The sequence below is a fragment of the Rutidosis leptorrhynchoides genome, chromosome 8 (assembly GCF_046630445.1).
Source record: "Rutidosis leptorrhynchoides isolate AG116_Rl617_1_P2 chromosome 8, CSIRO_AGI_Rlap_v1, whole genome shotgun sequence".
Taxonomy (NCBI): domain Eukaryota; kingdom Viridiplantae; phylum Streptophyta; class Magnoliopsida; order Asterales; family Asteraceae; genus Rutidosis; species Rutidosis leptorrhynchoides.
In genome coordinates, this window is record NC_092340.1 from 240,943,130 (window position 1) to 240,963,034 (window position 19,905).

The 19,905-nt window shown below is 30.9% G+C and overlaps 1 protein-coding gene across 1 annotated transcript; it reads left to right on the top strand.

The window, feature by feature from the left end:
• Positions 1-17,877: 17,877 nt before the first annotated feature.
• On the top strand, positions 17,878-18,335 carry LOC139864052 (glucose and ribitol dehydrogenase-like). The gene is made up of 2 exons (XM_071852637.1): positions 17,878-18,220; positions 18,313-18,335. The coding sequence occupies exons 1-2, from the start codon at positions 17,878-17,880 to the stop codon at positions 18,333-18,335; spliced, it is 366 nt and encodes a 121-aa protein (XP_071708738.1).
• Positions 18,336-19,905: the final 1,570 nt, after the last annotated feature.

A 19,905-nucleotide genomic window follows, 5' to 3' on the forward strand; every position in this document is an offset into this window, starting at 1 on the left:
AGAGAACCAAACACATTGATGTACCGTATCACTTTATTCGTGAAGTAATATCTAAAGGGGTTATAATTGTGAGAAAGATCAGTACAACAGATAATCCGGCAGATATGTTGACTAAGCCCGTTACTACAAACAAGTTCAAACATTGTTTGGACTTGGTTGGCTTTCGAAGAAAGTGATGAGCCCGGGAGGGCTGACAGGTAGCGGAGATTGAGAACTGATAGCAAAAGAATGAAATGTTCGCCAAGGTGGAGATTTGTTGGACTGTGGAATAAAACACATGTTCCATGGATGAATTAAAAGTCTACTTCACTATTGCTTTGGAGGCCACCTACCATGATTGTTGACCACATGTTTATTGTGGCTCAAATTTCATTCAACGTATGTGAAAAATGAATGAGAGTAGGTTACTGACAATTCTTATTTCCATGCATGCCATTACTTCAACTATAAAAGGATGTCATGTATTGTATTTAGAAATCATTCAAAATATCCCAATACTTGAAAGAGTTTAAAGAACTCTTGTAAAAGTATTAAAAGAAAGAGTTGATTACTCTTGTTCTTGTGAGAAACATTATAGAGTGAGGGAAGTGTAATAATCTAGTGAGTGGTCCAAATACTTCATTAGTATTTTCGGAGCCTAGATTTGAGTGATACATTGTAACCTCGGGTTTGCCATATTTGCTAGTAAAATCCATCTCTGCTTCCGCCCGTGGACTAGGCCTCACGCCGAACCACGTAAATCCTTGTGTCTTTATTTATTGCTTAATTGTTCTATTAATTTCTTGGGTCTTGAAAGTGCGCTAAATCACAACAAGAAGGCATTAAGTTCGTGCCCGGAGTATTGAGATCAGCCCGAAGGCATCGAGTTCGTGACTATTTGTCACAATGAACTTCATGGTACGATCAATATTAAGGCTTTACTTTTGCCGTACTAGTGAAATGACCCGTGAAATCACGGGTTTGTTTAAACGAAACAGTTTAATTATATGTCTTAGGTATTAGGTGAACGTAAATGTCAAAGCCATTTAGTTTAATGACCCGTGGACCCACAGATTCCGACTAAGAAACTTGTCGTTTTTTTACAAACATATTGATATACTTAACTTGGTCTGAAATAAATGAACTACATTTATTCTCGTACGACCTTCTTCTAATTTTCATCACAATTGTTATTTTCCTTGTCACATTTTATTGAGACATGTATTTTGTACATATGTAACGTAACTAATCTCGTAAAAAAACCCATATTTGAATAATAATAATATAATAGTAATAATGTTTACTTTAAAATTGAATATTTTATATTTTAAATAATAATTATTAGTAATAACAAATGTCTCTTTAATTTTTTTTAAATTTTAAATACAACTATTGTATAAAGGTTGTACAATATGCTTCAAAGTTTGTACATGTGTTCATGGAGTGTTTTGTAAAGGGTTGTACACTTTTTTAAAAAATCTGTAATGCTCATGAGAATGTTTTATCATAAAGTTATACACAATGCTTCAAATAGTGTATATATGATCATGGAGATGTTTTACCATAAAGTTGTACATAATGATTTAAATGTTGTACATATGATCATGGGGAAATATTTTTAAAAATTGTAACAGACCGCGACATTAATAGCTCTTAATTAGCCGATTTAATTATTGTGAAATTCAATTTCATTAATATAGATGCGTGAGTTTTTTTTTATTTTTTTATCCAATGTTATTGTGAAGATTCCACAAGTTGAGAGAGAAAGAAGGATGTATATTATTTATGGATACGATTTGTGCCTTTTATTTGTTTATTTTTTTTAAATGTAATTAATTAGTGTTAATGACATCATCAGATGTCTCACATTTTTTCTTTTTATTTTATAATTTTTTTTAAATTTGATAAATAGTTAATTATGATTTTATCATTTTAGAGTTTTAATATTAACTATAGATATGGTTGTAAATAAACTAACGTGGTTTCTACAAGGTATTAATTACCTTAGCAGTCAGTAATTTGGCCCTTAGCCGATCGATTGCAGCGGAACAAAACGTCTCTTATCAAAATAATTCTTTATGAACCACAACAGGTGGTGACCAAATTAATTGTTATTGTATTGTATCATTGTAAAGGTAAAGATATTCAAATCTTTTTTCTCGTGTCCTCCATGTATCGTAATCAAACATTGCGTATCATTAACTCATACAGGCACACCAATTTTTCGTCAGTTAATTCATAAAAACTGAGGATTATAGGTTTCAAAAATATTTAACCGAACAAATGTATTTGATCGCATTTAATCAAACGGATCTTGTTACAACTTTGTAAATGTCATCAGTTAAATAATGCATTTAAGCGTTGTTTGTGGAGCGATTCCACATGAAAAATATTTATTTACATTCATATCATAATAAACCATTCATGCTCTGGTGGCCAGAATATATCGATTTAGTTTGTAAAGATAACTGAACACGTGCAACGACGGATGTGGATATAATCTTTCTAAATAATTAGATCTATTTAAATTCGGTGTATTCATATCCACATATGAGTCGTTCGATTACTTCTATTAAAATAAATAATAAAAACTTACAGGCATGTCGTAGAACCGAACAAGGTTGTAATAATTCTTTCGTGGTCCCACAGATGGCGCCATTTAATCAAGCATATTTACATCGAATGCTGTAGATACGCTTGAGTGCAATAGAGGAGAGTTTGTTATATACAGCGGCGTTAACCTCCGGTCCGGTTACCGTGACAACCCTAGTCGAGATGATGATCTCGGGAGGGTGGTTATGGCTGTTTTAGGAAAAACCCTACACTTGTGTAGGTAAAACCCTAGAGGGGAGAGGAGAGCGTTTTAGCTTCCAGGATGTGTGTCTTTAGGGTAGAAGTCATGCCCTTTATTTATAGAAGCAATATTAGGGTTTTAAGGGAAAATGCCAATGGACCGCTAACGGGCCAGGCTCAAGCATAAAACCAATTATTAGCCCGATGCGCTATGCGTATCATTAAGTAGCATGTCTTATGCTTGCTAGCATGACCTCTGAGCTCCAAAGGAATTTAATGGACTACAATGCATATGACATGATCGAGGAACTCAAGACGATGTTTCAACAGCAGGCAGAACAAGAATTGTTTGAAACTGTGAAAGCGTTTCACGCTTGCAAACATGAGTTGGGGCAGCCGGTTAGCCAGTATGTCTTGAAGATGAAAGGCTATCTGGATCAATTGGTGCGCCTAGATTATGCTATGCCACAAGTTCTTGGAATGCACTTAATACTTACTTCACTATCCAAGGACTATGATGGATTTGTAATAAAATACAATATGCATAAATTATTTGTAGTTGATCTAAAGCAGGTGTTAAAATACTTAAATTTGTTTTAGTATATCATTAAATATTTATACAGGTTTTTGCTATTGATGTGGCTCATTTTTGGAATTGCTTTTCAATTTGCAGTGTTTTGATCGTCGGTTACTTCCGTTTTACTGTTTGTTTTGTCCATGTTATTATGATTTCGTTTTCCCATGGTGTTACTGTTTGGAGGTTTTTGATGTGCCTTTGCACTCTTTCTAAACTGCTATTTATTTTACGGTAACCTAATCATTGCTTACTGCTGTGTTATTTTACTTATTTTTATGTATTGTTGTTGCCTGTGAGTTTGCAATGGCATATGCGCTTCATGGAGCATATTCGTGAATTTTGTTAGAATTTGTATTCGTATGCAACATGGGTACAAGTATACATGTCGTAAATACAACATGAATGTGAGTTTACATGTATATGGGACCAGTACCAGCAGGTTTAATTTCTGTGTGTTTTACTTGGGTTTAATTGTTCTGCTTCATATGCGCCGAGATTTTTTAATTGCGACTTTGGCTTACATATACACTTCTGGGTGGCAACTCAGATACTTCTTCTGGCTGTTTATAACCCCCCAAATGGTTTTGAACCCGTAGATAGCAATCCTATTGACATTGTAAAGTTATTACTTTCGTAAGGTAGATTAGTAAATATAATAGGATGAATAATACTTAAATATATACAAAGAAACTTATACCATCTGATCAATATAACTTTTGTAGACAAATTAAAGATGTAGAAAACAAGCATTAAAGTTTTGGTGCCTTGGCTATCATTCAAATTTAAAGTGGTTAGACAACATGAAAAAGCTTACTCCTATTAGTCAAAACATGAAAAGTAGTTAACTTCTCTGTTTATAACCGTTTTTAGAATAAGGACTAATGGTCATTTATCAATCTATGGTGTCATTTTGGTCGTATTTGGAGTTAAAAGTGTTAGTTTGTTTGTATCATAGTTGATATTTTCACTTGTGTTTTTTTGTAGATCCACTTAAATTTCAAGTCAGTTTTCAGATATACCCTCCAATAGATAACCACAAGAAATTAATGTGAGAGAGCAATTAAAGGTAAATTAGGATATTTGAGTGGATCTATCAAAAATTGAAGTAGAAATATCATTAGCAGTTTGTATTGCTTAACATATAGGTAGCAGACTTGACAAATAAGTAGAAGAATTTAATAGATTCAACTGCAGACCCTCAATTCTTAGAGATAATGATACATACTCAATGACTCAATAACGGGTCTATCTGGGTTATGTTTCATAAATGGGTTGAATGTGTCAACCATGCCTGATATGCATTTAATTTTTTTAATCTCGCAAATATCTTTATTCGATAAGTCGCATCAATTTATTGAAGTGGCAACTGTTTATTTATTTGATTACAACAACAACAACAGGCTCAATCCCACGTACGTGAGGTATGGGGGAGGTGAGACGTAGACAATTCTTCTTCTATCCTAGAATAAAAAGAATTCATTTCTCCACTCCGAGTGAAACACTCACAAGAGTAGAGAAAGTCATCCATCTCTCTGTTCGACGGATAGAGAGATTGCTTCCAAGAGGACTTCCGGCCCAAAAAGTAGGAGAAAATAAAAGAAAACAAACTAAAAATAAATAAAGTAAATAATATAAATAACTAGATATAAATAAATAAATAAAAATAATAAAATAGATACATACATGATAAAAAGTAATAAAATCTAGACGCCATGAAAATGGTAGCAGCAAATTTCCATGAATTTTAAATCAAGCCTGACGTTCCAACTGAAGATAACTTATTTGCAATTACAGTTTCTTAACTCTTTCTTTTGAATTGAAATTCTCATTTCCTTTTTTCAATTCGCTAATTGTATTGCACTTTGTATGTTACATGTTTATGTGGAAATGAGTTTAATTGAAATGTTTAGTTGTGTTTCACTACGGGTTGTATTGACCTTTGAATGTATGTGATGATCAACTGAGAGGCATACATTATCCATTTTTTTTTTCGGCGAAAAAACAGGAAAATTAAATATAAAGTGAGATTCATCAAAAAGATGAAATCACTAAAATTACAAGCTTAGGCCAGTGTTTAAAAAACACTGCCAAATCAAAGGAAAAAGAATACAATGGCTAAACTAATGAGTGAGCGGTATTGGGGGGAGGTATTTTACCGGGCATACTTAGCCCTTACGGGGTGGGCGGTATGGGTGCCGAAGGCACACGGGGTCAGGGTTTCTCCGCCAGTCCAAACCTTTTGCCAACTAATGAGTGAGCCAAAATATTACAACAGCATACAAATATGACCAAAGCAAGGAAATGCTTGTAGTGAGATATTATGGACAATACACCCATACATTGAATTTGCCTTAATTTAACTTTGTATTTTCTTGAAGTCAGTCAACCAAGCTGAATGAGAATTTGAGAGCTCCTTTATATTGCAAATACTCTACAAACTAGAAATTTTGAAGGATGTATAACTCATTGATTGATTTAAACACTCTAACCCATATTACATGCTCCACTTTGACAATGAATATATCTTGAGCAACCTTACCAAACCTCCTTTAAGGACCTGACCCGAACTACAAACCTCACGAAAACTTTCGACCGAATTGCACGCAGAGTTGAACTATCCCAGGAAACCAATGGTGTTACAAAGACTCCACCAAAACGTACGGAGAAAAAATAATAAATGATGATGCCTTCTCTAGCTTGTGTCGACTGAATATATAGATGAAATATGTGTAAGGCCCGAGGCAAGTCTCCACCATACATTATCCATTATATAAAATATACTATTGAACATAAATGCTAGTGTAAGGATTGTCTAAGTGTCCTTTTTATTGATAAATGAGTTGTATCTTTGGCATCCAACCGAGTTACAACCCATGGAAAAAATGAGGTGTGTCTTGGTAGGGTTACTGACTTGCAGCTATGGCATCATCTATGTTCTTTTGAATGAGAAAAAATGAGTTGTATCTTGATAGGGCATCTGTGTTGCAACCATGTGAGCTCATGTTCTTTTAGTTAAACCATATATATATATATATATATATATATATATATATATATATATATATATATATATATATATATATATATATATATATATATATATATATATATATATATATATATCAATGAGGAAGTAACTAATTGGGGGAAGTGGAAGGAAGCATTCTTGACCACACATTCACTTCCTAAAATTTAGGATCCCTAAAATAGGTGGAGGGGTATTTTCATCATTTTAAAAAAAATTTGAAAAAATAATAAAAAAAAATTTCGAAAATTTTTTTCCTGAAAATTTTTTTTCCTAATATTTTTTTCCAGTAAAATAATATTGTTTCCAAAGAATATTATTTTTTTCTTGAATTTTTTTCCTTCTGGAAAAATAGTATTGTTTACAAACAATATTATGTTGTTAAACACTATAACTTGAATATTGTTTAAAAAGGATACTATTCTTTCAAAAGAATATTTAATATTTTTGAGATTTTTCTCAAAAAACTAACATGTTTGATGAATGTTAACTAATTTCGTCCAAATTGTAATTATTATTTTTAAAAAATAAAAATATTCTCTTCTAAAAATATGTTATTTTTTGCCTTGAAAAATAAAATTCTTTACAAACAATAGCATTCTTAACAACGAATATTATTAATATTTGCCTAAAAATTTAATATATTCTCAACAAATTCAATCAATATGTCTCCTAAAAACAAGAATATAGTTACACAAGAATTTTATTATTAAAAAACAATACTAATTTTTTCCAAGTTTAGAGTCGCACAATTTATTTTTTGATTTCATTCTCATCAAGATGCTTAAATTAACCATAAAAAGCTACAAGAACAATTCATCAATCGTAGATATTACAATACATATATATTTTTTATAATTTTAATAAATACAAAATTATTTAATAAATTAAACATTCATTTCATATTCATCAATATGTTAGGTAAAAACAAGAATACATTTAATATTTTTACTTAACAATACTATTGTTAAAAGACAATACTAATTTTTTTAAGGTTTATAGTGGCATTCAGTTTGTTATTTGATTTCATAAACTAAAGCATTTATCAAGTAAAGAATAATCAAAAAGCACACAAACATAAAAAGTTAATATTCTTTTAAAATCGCTAATTTTTGATCTGACCAATAATATTCTTTCTGACCAATAATATTCTTTCTTTGCTAGTGCAGAAGATAGCAAATAGCATACAGAATACACTCATACTCAATGTCAGCAACTGAATTACACTTGCAAATATTAATCCCAAAAATAGTGACTGCAGCCGAAGCACCTATTCTTTTTGTTACTGTATTATCTTACTTATATAAAATATGCACATGTAATTACTCTTTTCTCAATGATTATCATAGACCACAAGCATCTATAGTAGACATCCAAGGCATAACTCATAATACATCAATTTAAGTATATAATTTTCTTAACATTAGAGCACCAGGAGTCGATTGCAAAAATCACCATTACATGGATTTAACGGTGGGGACGGTGGCAAACACAACTCCACCCCGCCGTTAAATCGGCGTTAAAGTTGTTTAACGGTGGCCACCGTTACGTAGCCAACGGTGTAAAAATGAGCCGTTGGAGAATTTTGACCCGTTCAACGGTCGAAATTGTTTTTTTTTTTATTTAATAATTTATTTTATATTCTATAAATACTCTCCATTTATCATCATTTTTCCACACATCTTTCTCTCTTTTTCTCTACATTTCTATACATCAAAAATTTAATCAAAATAAATGTCTAGCAATCAAGGAAATTCCAACTTCCCCAACTAAATTAATCCGAACTTTTCCCACCGAGTTGGTCCGAACTATCCCGCAAACCATCCAAACAATTTACACGATCCCTTAAACCCATACTCTAGTCAATTGAATCCGTTTACACCCTTTCACAACGTACCAAACGCGTTTCAAAATTACGCTCATCAAACACAAATTCCACAAACTCAAGTCCCACAAACCCCATTGATGAGTCCCGAAGACATGGAACATTTTATGGCTTGGAAGTCTAGTCAACAACTTAGCGAATCGAACACGCAATCGGTTCAAGACGAAGTCCCAACACCAACGTCTCAACGTGTTCGCGGTAAAGGAAAGGAAAAGATGGTTGAGGAAGAACCGACCAAAAAAATGTGGGCAAGACGTACTGGAGTTGTGATGAACTCGTGGTCTGAGCTAGATGAGTTACGTTTGGCGAAAGCTTGGGTTCATAATTCCGAAGAATCACTCAAAGGCAACAACCAAACCGGTATATATTTATTTTACATTTTTGTGAGTTAAATATTTATATATAAATATATATTATATTTATATTATATGTATATATATATATATATATATATATATATATATATATATATATATATATATATATATATATATATATACTTTATATATAAATATATACATACTATTAACATATATGTGTGTGTATATATATATATATATATATATATATATATATATATATATATATATATATATATATATATATATATATTCATATTATAATTCGTTATATAATTTTGTAGGTGTGTCGTTTTGGTTTTTGGTTACGGACGACTACAACGGAAGGATGCATTTTCATCTAAGTGGAAAAAACCAAACCCTAAACCCTAAACTCTAAATCCATAACTCTAAATCGTTCGTGTTAAAAACTCAATCTAAATCCTAAATCTAAAATCTAAACTCTAAACCCAAAATTTCTAAACCCTAATATCTAAACCCTATAAACCCTAATATCTAAACCCTAATATCTAAAACCTCAACATACGCTCGAAAAACACGATAATTGTTATATATTACTTCTTCGAGCGTTTTCCCGCCAAAATAAAAATATTTATCACAAAGTGTCTTTATTAAATGTTCATATTTTTATCCAATCTATAATGTTTGTGAACAAAGTTTTTTCAAAAAACAAAAAAAAAGGTTTTGCTTCCTCCCGATTGGTTCCTTCCCTCTTGATCCTACCACTATATATATATATATATATATATATATATATATATATATATATATATATATATATATATATATATATATATATATATATATATATATATTGAACGTCAAGCTTTGCATCAATGTATCATTTATTTCAACGATACTCATCATTTGCACACACACGCGTTCGGGAGGAAACCCGAATCGCATTACAGAACCCGATCTTTTAACCATTCAGAGGGGCAGCGGATCGGGTTTGAATCCCGAAGGACACGTACTTATATAATACATGGAGATTATTAACTTTCATTTTTAATACTTTTAGCATATGGTCAATTTAGCAAAAATTGTTGCATTTCGTGCTCCACAGCGAAGCGCAAACCCTACTCAAACTAGCTATTGCTAATTAGTGTCAATTTGTTAAAATACTTTGATCCCGAGACGATAAGAAAAAATTAGTGAAAATTTTAAAATAAAAAGTATGGCAAATTCCATTCAAATGTAACTTGTTTACTTCAATTTATTTTAGCATTAAAAGTAAAATATTTTCAATTGAAATAATTAAAGAATTGTTTTATCAAATATTAATCGAAAAAGAGAAATATCATTACTTTTTAGCATATAACTTTAATTAATAATTTGAATTTGGATTTGATGAACAAGTGATGGATGGTTGTGGATTTAAGCTGAACAAATATATGATATGGGAACCACGCTAAGTGCGTGGTAATTGGTGAGTGGTGCGGGTAAACTTAAATGATGCTGGTAAAATGAATCAACGACAAAGGGAACAAGCACCAAGCAAGGCCCAGCATGCACGGTGTGTGGTGCGTGATCAGAGAGCATTTTTATAATTTAGGGATTTTAAGAGCGTCTCAACACTTTGGAGATATTTTGACCAACTTCCCTTAAAAGATTCAAAGCTTGGAGTGTATCAGTTATAAAATTAAATGCTAACAAAAAAATTCATTGATATCAATTGACCTCACAAAACAATGTTGACTCTGCCAATGATTATAATGAAACACATTTAAAATCTAATTCTATTTATATTAATTTTCATAAGATATTATATAATATAAATAAAAATATTTAAAGTTAAAGTAAAATAAAAATTGAAAGTAAAAACATAACATTTGTCATTAATCAAATAGAGTATATATTTATTATTGCGTTTAAAGAAAATCCTAGAAAACTCAAATAAATTATTATATTGTAAATATTAAGTTTTTTAATATTATAGTTTTGTATACATAGCCCAAAGCACTAAATATTTAAGACATACATAGTTTAGTTATATAATATAAAAAACCAACACAAATAACTATTTTACTAACCTCTATGTACCATTCTTATTGGATAGATTATCATCCTGAGTATAACCTTTAAGAATATTCTTAGATAAATCTTTAACATTAACATATAATGTTTTACATAGAGTGTGTTTGGTACGTAACTTACTATTTTACATATTGTTACTATTATAATTATTATCCTCTTTAGTTAATTTACGACAATAAACTCCAATCGTTTTACAAAAACTTATAGAAAAAATAATAAGCTTCAACTTCGAAAATTTAAAAATAAGCTCTAGTTATAATCTCACTAGGTAGTTTCCTTCAAACACACCCATAAACAATAAACATAAAAAATAATCTCATTCATGATGTGTTTGTTTGCATCTGAATGGAACAATTAAAACCACTTGTAACAGAACGTCGTGGGATCTGACTATCACCAATCCCATACCCCAAAGGAAAACAAGGCGTTGAATTCCAATTTTTTTGAGGTGTTGATTGCTTTCCAACAGCTAAAGCAACGGGTGGGTTCCACATGCACAATTGTAATTAGTTTAGCCTTTTTTACATTTATCATTTATTAAAATAAAACAATATTATTTTTTGTATATACCTACATATATTCACCCTTTCCTACACAAACAGTTTATACTTCTTTACCATTCTCTAAAAAATAAAAAATAAATAAATAAGATAAAAAATAGCTAACACTTTAAACAATTAATATCAAGAACCCGAAAACACCACATGGTTACAATACCGGTTCGTTAACTAATGTTTTATGTTCAGGGGCCACAAATTCTCCCGGATTATCATCTTGATCACTCCAAACTCCTAGTCCACAACAATTTACGAACATCACTATATATTTGTTCGGGTTAAATCAATCTTTACCTCCGATGAATTTTGAACAACAATATCAACTATAACATTAATCTTGCAAATGCCACATTGCAAGTGAAACTTACATAGCCTTGGTACAATGCTATGCCATCACTATATGTTTAATCCTAAATTAATTAATGATCTCTTAGTAGTCATTACATGAGTATTATTTGACTATGTGCTAAATGTCACCATGCTAGTAGTTAATATATATATATATATATATATATATATATATATATATATATATATATATATATATATATATATATATATATATGAACTTTGTCTTGCTATGTGTTACAAGTTGGAAAAACATCAACTTGTATTTGACTACTTCAATGTCTACTTATGCTACTTGGATAACAATTAAAGAGTCATAATCTAGTGGTCTTAAAAGGATAAAGAATTATTAACACACATAGGATTTGCTTAAGTCTAGAAACAAGTTTAAGAATGGTTTAGTCTTGATTAACTTAATGTCTTACAACATACTTAATTGATATTACTTGGTTAACTTGTTAAGACATTATGAATACACTTAATTAATCCACAAACAAGCTTAAAGATGAATATTAACGTGCTTTGTGATTAAGTGGGTTATTGTCATCAATTACATGTTGACCAACCAATAGGACTTTAGCAAATGTGTTAATTACAAACAAAAGATTATGACAAAAATGAGATTGCACAATTTATTTTTTGATTTCATTCTTATCAAGATGCTTAAATTAACCATAAAAAGCTACAAGAACAATTCATCAATCGTAGGTATCACAATACATATATATTTATTATAATTTTAATAAATACAAAAGTATTTAATAAATTCAACTTTCATTTCATATTCATCAATATGTTCGGTAAAAACAAGAATACATTTAAAATAGTGACTGCAGCCGAAGCACTAATACTTTTTGTTACTGTATTATCTTACTTATATAAAATATACACATGTAATTACTCTTTTCTCAATGATTATCTTACTTATATAAAATATACACATGTAATTACTCTTTTCAATCAATATGTCTGTTAAAAACAAAAATATAGTTACACAAGAATTTTATTGTTAAAAAACAATACTAATTTTTTCCAAGTTTAGAGTCGCACAATTTATTTTTTGATTTTATTCTCATCAAGATGCTTAAATTAACCATAAAAAACTACAAGAACAATTCATCAATCGTAGGTATCACAATACATATATATTTATTATAATTTTAATAAATACAAAATTATTTAATAAATTCAACTTTCATTTCATATTCATCAATATGTTCGGTAAAAACAAGAATACATTTAAAATTGTTACTCAACAATATTACTGTTAAAAGACAATATTAATTTTTTTAAGGTTTATAGTCGCATTCAATTTGTTATTTGATTTCATAAACTAAAGCATTTATCAAGTAAAGAATAATCAAAAAACACACAAACATAAAAAGTTAATATTCTTTTCAAAATTAATATATTTATAAAAAAATGGCTAATTTTTGTTCAGAAAATTAATATTCTTTCTAACCAATAATATTATTTCTTTGCTATAAATCCAGATAATATTAGTGCAAAAGATAGCAAATAGCATACAGAATACACTCATACTCAATCTCAGCAATTGAATTACACTTGCAAATATTAATCCCAAAAATAGTGACTGCAGCCGAAGCACTAATTCTTTTTGTTACTGTATTATCTTACTTATATAAAATATAATATACACATGTAATTTACTCTTTTCTCAATGATTATCATAGACCGCACAAGCATCTATTTAGACATCCAAGGCATAACTCATAATATATCAATTTAAGTATATAATTTTCTTAACATTAGTAACACGTAACTCATAAATTATCAGGAAATAAACAAATATAGATCTCATCTCTCATCCAGCACCAGGATAAAATTTAAAAGAACAAATAATAGAAAAAGCTTCGAAGAAGGTGGATGTTCACAACCGAAACGAAATCAATTTCCAACTTCTTAATCATCAGGAATAGAATAGAATTCTTACGCCCTAGCAGGTATGTGCGAATTTTTTCGATTCCGTTTTATCTATTATAAACTCAAAAACCTAATTAGCATGAAACTCATAATCGAAATCAATTACCGACAGCAGCGGTCTCTACTTTCGATAAATATCATATCGCTACTCAGATCGATCGATTGATCGTCGTCTTCAGCAAATTTTATTCACAATTGTGTTTGAGTAAAACACGGTCGTAGAGCGTTATCTGGTGGTGGATGTCGTCGTGATGTATGCGACGGTGATAGATGCGTAGGTGGTTGACGGTTTGAAGGAAAGTGAAATCGCGTAACAATCAACTACGTGGATGAGTTTGAAATAAGATATGTGATTGAAGTTGTAGTGACCGTTCATTAGCGAGGAGATGGTTTTCAGTTAATATCATATACAAAGCCTAATATTTAGAAAATGACCATATTGCCCCTCCGCCCAAATATAAGCTAAATCTGAATTTGTGGCTCAAATTGCTTCCCCCACTCGCCCCAATTTGTTACTTCCCCTTTAATCCTACCCCATATATATATATATATATATATATATATATATATATATATATATATATATATATATATATATATATATATATATATATGGGCAGGATTAATGGGGAAGTAATCAACCGGGGGTAAGCAAATTTTTTTTTTCGTTTTTATTGAAATTTTTTTTTCCGGCATCAAGATCACACGAAAATATGAACATTTAGAAGAGACACTTCGTGATGAATGTTATTATTTAGGCAGGAAAACGATCGACAAAAATAACATTCAAGATAATATTGTTCGTGAAGAATATGAACGTTTTTTTACATGTTTTGTGAAGTAAAATTTAGCCCGATTTAGAGTTTAGGGTTTAGGTTTTAGGGTTTGGTGTTTTGGGTTTATTCCATAAACCCAAAACACCAAACCCTAAACCCTAAACTCTAAACCGTTCGTGTTAAAAACTCAATCTAAATCCTAAATCTAAACCCTAAACTCTAAATTTCTAAACCCTATAAACCCTAATATCTAAACCCTAATATCTAAACCCACAATAGCTAATACCTCAGCATACGCTCGAAAAACACGATAATTGTTATATATTACTTCTTCGAGCGTTTTTTCGCCAAAATAAAAACATTTATCACAAAGTGTCTCTACTAAATGTTCATATTTTCATCCCATCTATAATGTTCATGAACAAAGTTTTTTCAAAAAACGAAGAAAAAAAAAGTTTTTGCTTCCCCCCGATTGGTTACTTCCCTCTTGATCCTACCACTATATATATATATATATATATATATATATATATATATATATATATATATATATATATATATATATATATATATATATATATATATATATATATATATACATACATACATACATACATATTACAAACCGTAAAGGTTTAGTCTGACATGTCACTCTGACAGAAAGTCTGACAAATTCAGACCATTTGTAATTTTCTAATAATTACTAATTAACTCTGTTAATTCTATTAATATTACACGTGTACCAATCACACACCAAATTATACCATTAATTAACAAAAACTACGCCTTTAAAAAAGAAAACCGTGAACAAATAAAAACCCTCTCTCTTTTAAAATCGTCACCACTGCACCCCTCTCTCTCTCTCTTCTAAAATCCGAAAACCTCAGCTTTTTCGCCGGAGAAGATGGCCGAAGACTGCAGCAATCGACCACACCACTACCACTAATTTATCCGTTACAATTTTACGCACCTAATGGTATAAATTTTGTAATAATCGATTGTATTAATTTTTTTGCCCTAATATTCTCTTTTTATTTCAACGACGGTGACGACGATAGTATTTTGCTTATATATTGAAGATTGTATCGGGTTCTTGGTTTTTACCATTTATTGAAGTTGTACGAGGTATCTTTGAGAAATTGATAGTAGCTTGAAGTGGAATGGTCACAACCCTAATCATCGCCCAATATACCGTTCTTCTCCTCACCCAATTTTTTACATAATCATCAATAGAACCTTCATCTCGATCAGAAGTATTCGACTTTAGGGCACAAATCTGTGAATCGATTTGTAAAGTCATCTCGATATCTCCTTCGATCTCAATCTCAATCGACGTAATCAAAAATACAGGTTATCTTTTTTTATGTTTATAACTATTTTAATTTTTATAATCATTATTCCATTTATTCGAAATAAAATATAACATGAATGTTAAAGAGGTAACTTTATCACATAGACATATTTTTAAACTGATTATTTCTTTGTTGATTCTAGACCATGAATGGTTTAAAGAGCTTTGTTCATCACATTTGTATTTTTTTTTTTTTATGTTTGTTCATTATATGTATCTTTAGGATAGTATGTTTGGGATAATTGTATTTATACCTGTTGCAGAAATGTTGATTCTTAAGAGGTTAATATTTACACACTTTAAAATTAATGGTCATTATATGTATGTTTTGGATAGTATGTTTTCGATAATTATATTTATACATGTTGCAGCATTGCTGATTCTTAAGATGTTAATATTGGTAATAAGTTTACATATGTTCGACCTTCTTATTACACACAATTTTCAGTGTGTATCGATGCGTTTAGAAAAATATATGTTTAGGTTCATCTGATCTAAATACCCTCCCAAGCAATGTACTATGTTACATATGATTATCGGATTGTGGTTATTCAATATCACGTTTTCATTTTTAATTAATGAAAGAACATTAACACCGAGATGGTGCAAATTTACAATATGTAGCTACAACAACATTTCTCGGAAGTATTTCTTGACATGTAGGTTGACATATCATGTATATTCATTGTTGTTGCACGGTTTTTAATTGTTCACTCGGTAAGCGCTAAATTAGTTTTTTTTATTTAGTTATGTTTTATGAATTACTTTTCGTTTGTAATTGTTGATTGTGGGTTTTGTGATGGTGTCTGTATTTGTAGAGGTTTTCCCCATTGCTCACTCGGTAAGCGCTAAATTAGGGTCTTATGCACTTGAAGTCGTAAAAAAACGCTTCAATCTGGGTATGTTAGTGGTCTGATTTCCAGCAGGATGTGGTCCTGATTGATTATCACAGTTTTTTTTCGATTTAAACCCGTATTTGCAGTACGTGAATGTTTTGTTATCGATTAATAATTGGGCTACTTTAATAAATACTCCATGAGTAGTTATGATTCATGATTCGATAATCGAAATTACATTTTTATAAAATACCTAGACCCTAGGATCATCTGTTAAAATGTTCGAATACACTATATCACTCGCCACTCAGGCATACGAATCAATATGTTTAATAATTTATAGAAAAATGATGAACTATTTCAATGCATTTTCTATAACACGTCATTTTTTATGCAGTTTTTGACTACACAATGCTATTGTTGATATATGGTTACATGTGTACGTTCGATGATCTTAGGCGGAAAGTCACAAGGCGACAAAATGTTAGATGCAATCAGGTGATTGTTATGAACGTTTATCAAACCGTCCATAAAATAAATATATTACAATGCAAGTATATCGTTGTAGTTTCTAAAGGTGGTAAAATGGGTCATCCGGATAGGTGGGTAACGGGTCAAAATGGATACTTTCCACTGAACGAGTTAGTATGCAGCCGTTTTATTCAGATGGCAAAATGGGTGGGTTGAGCTGACTTTATTCATCATTTCAACTTGTGATCGTGGTAACCAATTCTATTCGATGGTCTAGTCACGGGTTGTTTAACTTGATGACATCCTGTAAGTATCCAATTTTTCAATTTGTTACTCAAATTAAACGAATTTTGTTATGCCTAAATTTGACATCTTATAGTTTAGATATTTATGGCAATTTCAAATATATATAATTTTGCATTTGAATTTGGGTTGGTCTGTACAACCTAAATTAGAACATGAAATATGAGATGAATATCTTAAAGGTGATTACTTTTTCAAATTTGTTATGCCTTTTGGTTGTTTGTGAAGTCCACAACATGAAATATGAGATGAAAGGTGATTATTATTTTTTTCCAGACGGGATGTTATGTATTTTATGTAAGGTTAGAACATGACATCATGTATCTTGGATGAACGCATTTATTTTTATGTCATTCTTATTGTTGTCCAAGTATATTTGGAGTTTTTTGTTATAATAAATGTGCAATATGATGTGTAGAGTGATATAGTGATAGTGACTGATGTAGTACCCCAGTTTTAAGATTAGCCTTTTCATCATTGATAAGAGATTACTTACTTCAATGACGATATCATATTGTGGATTAGCTTTGAAACTGCCATTTATGATTAATGCGGGATGAAATTGTAATACAGTGACTTTTTTCCATTTAAAATTTGATAGTAAAAATAAGTTATGGATAGTCAATCTTGATGTCCATGAAAGAAGGAAGCAGCATCATAAAGACAACATCAATTTTAGCATACATACCTGACCCACCAAGCTGGCTTGACTACATTTCAACAAAGGGAGCTATAGTGTCTTTCACAAGGGGTTTAGCTTTGGATCTGGTCGATAAGAAGATTCGTGTAAATGGTGTGGCTCCTGGACCTATATGGACACCACCGGAAGCTTCTGCACTCAATGACTATGATATAGGAAGGTTAGGGTCAACTGTGCCCATGAATCGGGCGGGTCAGACGTATGAGGTTGCTCCATCGTATGTGTTCCTAGCATCTGAGGACTCTTCCTACTTTACTGGCCAAGTTCTTCATCCTAATGGTATTATTATCTGCTAATAACTTAATATCAGTTATCACACTTTTAATATTGATTTATTATTATTATTCATTTTTTAATTTTTTTTTTGGCAGATGGAACAGTTGTCAATGGATAGTCCTTATATGTCCTTGAATAATATTATAAGAAAAAAGAGTGAAGCTATGTTAAGTTTGTACTTTTGAAATAATTTGACATGTTTGTGTGGTTATTGTAACTTCTCAAGAGAACTTTATATATGAAGCTGTTGTATATTGTAATGATGTATTGATTTTACTAATCACATACTTACAGTTATATGGCTATATTTACTTTATCATTCAAAAGTTTTTTCTTAAGCATTTGTTGGCACAACTCTATATAGTATGTTGATGTTGAGGCTATTGCATGTCAACATGTGGCTGTTGTGACAAAATCCTAATATTTTTTTGGGCGAAAAAACAAAAACTTGTATAGATAGCGAAGATGTTTTAAAGGGAAACGTCTTCAACCAATAGTACAAGAATAATACCGTCGAGGCTCGAACCTAGAAAGCGATAAAACAAACTAACTATTTATAACCGAGCATCACCTAACGGTGTTAGTCAATTTTATGAAAACGTTGTGACAAACTCCTATTATAATTTTATTTTTCAAAAAGTTTTATCCTACGCATTAAGTATCACACCTATAAATAGATTACTATCCTTAATCTATTTGTTTTGTGTAAATCATAAAAATTTAACCATATTATATTTATTTCATCTACAATAATATACCGTTAATTGATTTAAAATATACGTATCCAGTTTGTTGTATTAAGAGTCACCGTGCAACGCACGGGCTCTTAAAGGCTAGTATATATATATAAAAGAGAGAGAGAGAGAGAGAGAGAGAGAGAGAGAGAGAGAGAGAGAGATTTTTGCTATATTGTCAGCAACAATGTTTAAGGGTGCCTACATGTTACATCATTTATTGTTGCGTGTTTTTAGGCCTTGCAAAGTATTAAAAGGAAGGTTGTATTAAAAGGAAGGTTGTGATCCGGAACTCAATTCAACAATAAGAAAAAAATGGCTTTGTATTTTGACGGAGCAACCTACATGTTGCACTCGTGTCTTCGTGGGGCAACGCGCGGACCCTTAACGCTAGTTAGAACTAGAAACAAAAAATGTGAGTTTTACTAGCTTTGCCAACTGATAAGTGTGGCAAAGCGACATGGAGTTCGTTATATTAAACAATATTGCATGAGTTGAAATTAAACGATGAAAAAACATCACTGTTGGGATAATCGAGACGTTAATGCCTGGTGTAGGTGAGGTGATACTAGCTTGTGTTAGGAAACCCGACTAGGTGAGCCCAAACAAGACTAGATAACCCCAAGTTATCAACCCACTTCCAACAAACGAAAAATATAGTGATAATCGTAAAACTAGCAAGAATGATAAAAACACGGGAATTTAACGTGGTTATATGCAATCGTTTATGATTGCTTTAGTCCACGGCCAACCAAAGAGTGTTCTATATTGATTAATTTCGTGGTGGTAAGTTTACAATGAGTTACAATGAGGCCTATTTATAGGAAACCAAGAACACACTTGTGTTCTTCAACTTGATCTTCAAGATCACATAAAGGAATCAACATGGACAACTTGCAAGCCTTTACACCCATACAATGGCATGATCACAGCCACCTTTGATGGTGTAAAGCA

Coding starts and splice junctions, on each gene's coding strand:
- LOC139864052 (XM_071852637.1), top strand. CDS start 17,878: ATGAAAGAAGGAAGCAGCATCATAAAGACAACATCAATTTTAGCATAC. Junction 18,221..18,312: donor CCAAGTTCTTCATCCTAATG/GTATTATTATCT, acceptor TTTTTTTGGCAG/ATGGAACAGTTGTCAATGGA.